At 31.9% G+C, this 8,179-nt stretch overlaps 2 protein-coding genes across 2 annotated transcripts in view; one reads left to right on the top strand and one right to left on the bottom strand.

Annotated features, from left to right (window-relative positions):
* Positions 1-488, bottom strand: part of LOC125841574 (uncharacterized) — a 3,519-nt gene extending 3,031 nt beyond the window's left edge. Inside the window, exon 1 of the mRNA XM_049520726.1 lies at positions 36-488. Within this exon, the coding sequence (XP_049376683.1) occupies positions 36-488 (453 nt within the window). The remainder of the gene's footprint in view (positions 1-35) is intronic.
* Positions 489-6,590: 6,102 nt separating this feature from the next.
* Positions 6,591-7,726, top strand: LOC125843261 (uncharacterized). Its single transcript, XM_049522476.1, has one exon. The coding sequence runs from the start codon at positions 6,638-6,640 to the stop codon at positions 7,472-7,474; it is 837 nt and encodes a 278-aa protein (XP_049378433.1). The 5' UTR covers positions 6,591-6,637; the 3' UTR covers positions 7,475-7,726.
* The last annotated feature ends 453 nt before the right edge of the window (positions 7,727-8,179 follow it).

The raw sequence follows: 8,179 nt of genomic DNA, 5'->3' as shown, positions 1-8,179 counted from the left end.
TTCCTCTTATCCCTCTTAATTTCCAGGTCCATCACCAACAGCTTGTGTTGGGTAGTAACATTTTCACTTGGGATAACCTTGCAGTCCTTAACGAGGCCTCTATCACCTTTCCTAAGGAGTAGGTAGTCTATCTGGGTCTTAACTACCGAGCTACGAAAGGTAACCATGTGGTTCTCCTTCTTCGGAAAGCAAGAGTTAGCAATCACCAACTCGAAAGCCTTAGCAAAATCCAGAAGCGCAGTTCCACCCCCATTCCTCTCCCCAAAACCAAAGCCTCCATGAACATCATCAAAGCCATTAGAAATTGCCCCGATATGGCCATTAAAATCTCCACCAATGACAATTTTCTCGGTTATCGGTATACCTCTAACTACCTCATCCAAATCCTCATAAAAGAGCTTTTTGGCCTCCTCTCCCAATCCCACTTGAGGTGCGTAAGCACTAATAACACTCAAAGTACATCCTCCAATAACTAGCTTAATCAGCATCAACCTATCACTGATCCTCCTAACCTCCACCACTTGCTCCCTCAAATCCCCGTCTACTAAAATACCCACTCCATTTCTATCCCTAGAGCCTCCTGAGTACCACAACTTAAACCCGTCGACATCCCGAGCCTTGGAACCTACCCATCTAGTCTCTTGGACACAAGCTATATTAATCTTTCTCTTGTTGAGAATTTTCACTAACTCTAAGGACTTCCCCGTTAGCGAACCTATGTTCCAAGATCCTACCCTCAATTTATGGGAACCCGTACCCCACTTACCACAATTCTCCCTCGTCCTCGGTCTCAACCGAAGACATGACTCAAAACCACCATCAGGTACCAAATCCACTTGAAAACTATTGAATCTAATGTAAAATCTACACAGGAATACACTTCAAACAGAAAAAAAATTTCAGCAACAGGTGTATACTCTAAAAGACCAGATAGCAACAACTAAACTAAAAGATCAAGTATAGTGTATTCTCTAAAAGAAACGATAGCACAACTATATTATACACTGAAGCACTGATCGGAACTATAAAAGAAACAAGCAAGAACTTATCTGAAATATATGAGATGTAGCCCTGATATGAGCTAAAATGCTAATCAGCACCAGCCACAAAAATTTAAACAATCCAAATAAACAGAAGTATTGCACAATGCACAAGCAGGTGCTTTAAAAATCTACTCCTATGCTCTTCAAATTATTGAAAGTAGGGTGTGATTACCTACCAAGCAAGACTAAATTACTTAACAAGAGGGTTTCAATGAAGAAAACAAGGTAGATAGAACCTGGTCGGTGGAGATGGAGGGCTTCGGTGGTCTTAGGGCTTTTTCCGGCCAGATCTGGTCGATCTCACCTGTGAATGCCTTGCCTACACCGGAGTTGGCTGTTCGCAGCAGCGAGCAGCTGGAGGTCCTGGAACACGAAGAACAGAGAAAGAAGCTCGCCGGTCGGAGCTGGTCCTCGCGATGCTTCTGGCCGGCGCAGCCTTCGCTTACTGGCGCGATGAGCGTATCGGCGGCGGCGCCCGATTTCCAACTGGTTTTCGCGGCTGCTCGCTGACCGTCGTTGGTCGGCGCTTCGCCTGAGGGATCGTTGCAGAAGAAGAGGAACGTTGGTGCAGTAGAACGTTGGAAGAGAGAGAAGAATTTAATCTCTCTTGTAGGTAAATTACTAATTTATTTATCTTATAATAACTTTAATCATATGATGTCTGAAGTTTTATATGACTGAATTCAATCACTTTTGGTTGAAATTCAACCATGCATGCATAGACGAGTACAACCATTTTTGCCTATTTTTCTATTGGTTTGACTAGTGTGCCTTCTTAAATAACGGCGGCTAAATAACATATTTCGTAAAAAAATATAAAAAAAATCTCAAACAATCCCAAATTTGACTATAGTCTAAATGAACTATGATTGTCATCTAAGTAAAAAAAAAAACAATGAAAACCCCCAAAGGGAATAGCACACCAAAAATGACCTCTTATACAATTCTTTTAATTTATTTTTTTAAAAAAGAACCTTTATTTTCTTTACCATGAATGGACCCCCTCAAATATAATCCAAAATTATTAAAATAAATAAAGGAAAATGGGAATCCTATATTTTGTTTTTGTTTTATTTTATGTTCTTTTGCATATTATAACAATTGCTTTTTTTTTTCTTGAAGTTTCTCTAGACTCTATAGTTCCAATCAAATCATTACATTTATTAGCTTGCTTATTTAAATTTCTTATAATAATTTATATGCTGTTAATTATTTTTTTCAACATTAAATTAACCACAATATTTAAGAGGAAATTATAACTTTATATTTATTGATTTCTTAATGGCATAAAAAGAGCTAAAACATCAATTAACACGAGAGGAAGGAATTATTAGTATAACATGAGATCATCTTTGAAATTTATAAACTTTAAATTCTGAATTTGTCCTTACATATATTCTCTTTTTTTTTATATTACTTGACTTCTATATAAATATATATTTCATTTTATTTGTCCAATTTAGAATGTGAACAATTATTATAATTTCCTTTTTCTATTTCTACTTTTATTAATATTAAATAATTATATAAAATAATAATAATCAAATTTAAAAATATATTTAAAAAAATTGAACTTTTAAAAGTTTATCATTTTCACTATTCCTTAAATACGATTCCTAAAGAGGCTATTTCTGCAAAGTGAAAGCCTTTTTAACTTCTTGGGCGACATTTGATCAGCTAAAGAAGAGTAGACTTCTATTGGGCCCAAAGTTATCTTATTTCATGGGTCAATGAAGATGAATTCGTGATTGAATTTAGTTAAGCTTCTCTTGGATTTTCATAACCCTACTGTCTGAGTTTAAATATATATTATGAGAGATACGAAAATAGATCGAGGAATCTATTTTTTTAGCCAAGAAAAAACATTTCTAAAACAATGGTGTAGAAAGGAATTCTTCCTTAAATTAAGCTTAAAACCCATGGGTTTATTGAAAGCCCAAATTTGTTATGTTTTGTAAAAAATATTTATGATTAGTAAATACTTCCTCCGTCCACTTTCATCAGTTATATATGCATGCCCCTTAAGAAATAACTATTAATATTTGTATTAATTAATGTACTATCTTAGATCTTTGTAAAATGATTTGAGGAACAAATAATTAATATTGAGGATAAAATAGAAGAAAGATAATGATTTTCTCTTGATATGTTGAAAATGACAATTAAAAATGAGTTTTATTTTTGAAATAGTGAACAATAAAAATGAACAAAGTAAGTAAAAGTATCTATATATTTAGTAATATGAGGTCTTATTTATGTATGGTTAGTTATTTTTCCATCTTTTCATCAATCTTATTTTTATCCTCTACTTATCTAGGAGGGTTTGTGAAAGTATCCTTGGGTTTCATAATTTTTTTTTGCACAAGAGTACCCAACATTACCACCTTCTTTTTGCAAGTAGGAGTTGTTTTTTTTAAAAAAAATTATTCGGTGTCTGGTACTCGTATTGAAGTCCGACTATTCCGCATTCGCATTGGGTAGGGCTTCATTCAAAGGCAATGCTCCTTGGATTTTTTCGTACCTAGGGTTCGAATCCAAAACCTCTAGTTAAAAGGAGGAACTGCCCTATCCACTGCACCACATCCGTCGATGGTAAGTACGCAGAAGTTGTTGTTCATACCATGTAAGCTTCTCTTTGTTCAAAACGAGTTTTTTTTTTCTTTTCAAAAATGTGTTTGAATAACTTGCAAGTGAAAACTCAATACTTGCTTTTAGATCATCACAAATTAAGTGGCTATTAAGTTTCTTTAGAAGAAAGTATAAGTTGAGTTCTTGAGTAAACTTTTAAATTAGTTCAACAAGCTTTTAAGCATTTTTTTTTTCTTTTTAAGTTAGGTATGCACTTAGTAAAAATACCAACCGCATCTATAAGGTAAAATCATTCGAAAAATATAAGTTGGTCATGTTCAATTTAGGATTTTTTAAATTTATACGAAATTTTCTTTTGACCAACACTTTTAATATTTATTGTGATATTCTTGTTAAGAACATAATCTAACTCCCTCTTATTTTCATTTTTTCAATTTGCATTTTCATTTAATCAACTTATTTTATGTTGGTTCTCAGCCTACTATAATCTTATCATGTGGGACTGGTAATATGATCAAGTTTATATAAATGGAATTATGAGATCAAATATGTTATATGAGAGTGAACATTATTGTACTTCTATCAAATAAGACTAGACAAAATTAAAAGTGATTATATTCTCTAACTATGTAGTTCAAATGATTCGTTATCTAACATTTTTCGTATCTTGTTCATGTTCAATTAGTACTGATGAAAAACTTATCCTATTAAAATGTCGAATAAATCAATCCACCTTGATTTTCAGTGGTGACAGAGCTAGAGTATCGACTGCGAAATTGATCAAATTAGTAATTTAGGTCAATCCAGTGTTTTTTTTATATTAAAATTCATCAACTTGAAAAAAATTCAAGATTCATACCTTTTGAATCCTGACCCCACCTCCAATTTTCAATGTTTTTCTCATATAATAATCCCATGTCATATTGCTACTACCAAATCCTATTAGTGCAAGATAAATGCTGCCTTTGTACCAATAATTATATCTACAGATTTTGACCCTAAGTTAGAGTTGATTATTTTTCAAACCTAAAATGAAAAAAGAAATAGTAAAAAAGATTTATAACATTTTTTAAATTAGAAAAGACATGATTGTACTGTTCTTGCAATTTGTTTATTTGGTACTTCTATTTCTTCATATATATATATATATATATATATATATATTGTTGTTTTACTTTTTTGAACTCCAAATTTTGTTACTTCAAATTTCAGGATAGTGTTATTAAGTTCATTTGATGTAACTTTAATTTCATGATAATATCATAAAGTTTGATTCATATACAAAAAATTTCAAACTCCCGAACAATAGCCTATACAGGTAAAGTCATAGAGATACCGTTTCTAATACATCTCTAACTCAAGAAAATATAGTCAAACAAACTTTAAAGATCGAATTCATCAAATATAACACTCAAGCTACCTTGATTTTTACTTACTTTTTAATATTTACATTTAACTTTTTTAATTACATGATTGTTGTTTAAAACCCGAATATCTTGAACATATGATATAACACCACATGAAAATCGATTCTACTGAAACTCAAGTGTCATAGTAAAATATTTTTATAAAGAATGATTATTATTATTATTAAGATGTCGGCTCCAATGTTTTTTTTAATCATAGAAAAATCAATCTGTGTATTAATAATAAGTAAAAAAAACTTTAACCTAGAAATGGTATGGTCAAATTCCAAAAACTTTTTGTTTTCTTTTCCAATTATTAGTAATACAAAATCTTACAATAGATTTCTTTAGTATTATCACTTTCGATGAGTCAATTATTGCATGTGAAGAAGTCAATGTGTACTGCCCCTTGCATTAATTTATTTGGTATTCGATTATGATCTTTCCCATATCGATATCAATGGTGGTGGAATGGTTTGATTTTTTTTTAAAAAAATATTTATCAGCGATAATAGATTTGAGTTTAGAAATGGAAAAAATCACGTTGCCCCCTTCAAAATGGACCCAATAATATTTAAACTTTAATTTACTCAAATTTTAATACGAATATTGAACATTGAAATGAGAAACAAAAAATATTAAAAAACATTTACTATGTATTCATTTCGCTTTGAGTTTTTAGTTTTATCCACTTACCTTTTAGATTATTACCAATTCATTTTCAGTGTAGATATTTTTATTGTTTCCTAGGGGACACTTGTTTTTTTAGTGTAGATATTTACCTATGATTTACCTTTTAAGTAAATTAATGATTTTTATATCGTCAGTACATGAGATTTGAACTCAAGTTTTATAACATATTAATAGAAATGAGCATTCAAAAATAAATTTGTTTTAAAAGTTGATTAATGATGTTCAAGTGAAAATAATGGGAGATTAATTTTTAAATTCTAGTAAAAACATAGTAGTAAATAACATGATCTGAGCTTAATTTAGATTGTAATTTCTTTTATTCGAAAATCAAAAGGATAAACTAAAATTTTCATATTCAATTTGAATCGTTCGAACATCCTAATTAATTGAGGTGCATGCAAACTACAAACTTGTCCAAAACACTATATTTACCAAAATAATAACTCAAAATAACTTCTATACGATTACAATGTTGATTATACGTCAATTATTTAATCACATATTTATTATTTCTCATACGCACAAACTCTACATATTTATATCCTACCAAAATTGAAATAAACAACAAAAGAACTCACCTACTATTTTTCTTTTTACCTACGCTAAATCTTGAACGTGTTCAAATTATATTATTAATTATAGTATAGTAAAAGTTTTTACAACAATTCAACAAATAGATATGAGACGGCTACGCATGCATTCAACACGTCATTTTCATTTTCATTTTCCTTATCCGCGTTAAGTTTTTATTCACACACACCAAACACCTCAACAATATAGTTTATTTTAATAATAACCGCACAACGCACCGATTATATATATATATTTAGAAAGAGCTGTTATGAAATTTGAGAATTACTTACGAGAAAATAAGAAGAGGGAAAAAAAAAAGAGAGACTTACAGAAATGGCGTACTATAATGAAGAAGAAGCATGGAAATGTCCAAAACACCCTTCGAAGAAACGGCGAACTACTACCGGAGTTTGTTCAATTTGTCTCCGGGAACGACTTTCCGAACTTTGCCCTATCTGTGCTAAAGTGCGCCCTTGCTCCTCTAACTGCGCCGCATCTACGACGTTGTTGTCTTCATCCTCCGGCAAAATCAACGGCGAGGAACCGGAGTTCTGTAGATCAAAATCTGTAGGAATTCCGTTTTTGAAATCACGAAATGTTAATTCTAGCAGCCGGAGGAACCAAGCGGAGTGTGAGAAGTGTAGCAAAATCGGAGACGGCGGCCAGATGGAGTTATGTAGATCGAAATCCGTCGGGATTCCCTTTCTAAAATCGCGAAATATTGATTCCGTTGACCGAAGAAAGACGACGGAGAATGAGAAGAGTAACAAAACCGGCGAAGAAGACGGCAGCAGCGAGACGGCGTTATGTAGATCAAAATCCGTCGGAATTCCGTTTCTAAAATCGAGAAATGTTGATTCCGGTGATCGGAGAAGGAAGACGGAGAGTGAGAAAAGTAACAAAACGGCATCGTTCTGGTGGATGTTTAAGTTAAGGAACAGAGGGAAAGAGAATGAATCGGAATCGAAAGCATACTACTGCAATGATACGAGGATTAAGGAATTCGCGATTACGACGGTGATGAGATCGAGATCGGTGAATGTGGCGGTGACGTCAGTATCCGGCGGAAATGATGTAAATTGCTCGCCGGAGAAGTTGAAGGGATGGTATTTGGTAAGTCCGATGAAGGTTTTCCGGCAATCGTCTAGAGCTCCGAAATTGGTTAGTTAAAAGAACCGTGGCTAATTGTATAGAGGTAAAAATATTTATACGAAAAAATAATTCGATATTTATGTTAATGATTCACAAGCTAATTCAAACACCAAATCATGATTATCAAAAAAGGAAATTGTATGACAATTGAGTTCATACATTTAAATTTTAGTGAAGGTAAAAATATATATGTTTAGTATTCAAGCTTTTTGATAATCAGAGTTATTCAATATTTATACTAATGAAAGATAGTATAATTATTATCTTCTATTATTAGTCGAAATTCGCAAGCTAGTTTAAACATTACTATTATTATAAAAGAAAAAAAGAAAAATAATTGCATGGACATTGAGTTTACACATCCAAATTCTAATGAATGTAAAAATATGTTTACTATTCAAGCTTTGATAGTATGGTTATTCGATTTTTATGTTAGTTGGAGATAACAATTACTGTCTCCTACTATAAGATGAAATATACAAATCAACTCAGATATCATAACTATCAAAAAGAGAAATTATACGAGTGTTGAGTTCATGCATTCAAATTCTAGTGAAGGTAAAATATACTTATATTATTCAAGCTCTGATATATGCAGTAATTCAACATTTATATTATGTAAAGGGAACAATTATTTATCTTTTACTATTTGTAAAAATTCACAAATTAATCCATACAGACTTTGTGATTGTGACCATTTTTTTGGAGTTTGCTAATAATAAT

This window comes from Solanum stenotomum, chromosome 10, assembly GCF_019186545.1.
Source record: "Solanum stenotomum isolate F172 chromosome 10, ASM1918654v1, whole genome shotgun sequence".
In the NCBI taxonomy this organism is placed as follows: Eukaryota; Viridiplantae; Streptophyta; class Magnoliopsida; order Solanales; family Solanaceae; genus Solanum; species Solanum stenotomum.
Note: the sequence above shows the minus strand (reverse complement) of the source record. Positions and strands in the feature narration are given on the sequence as shown.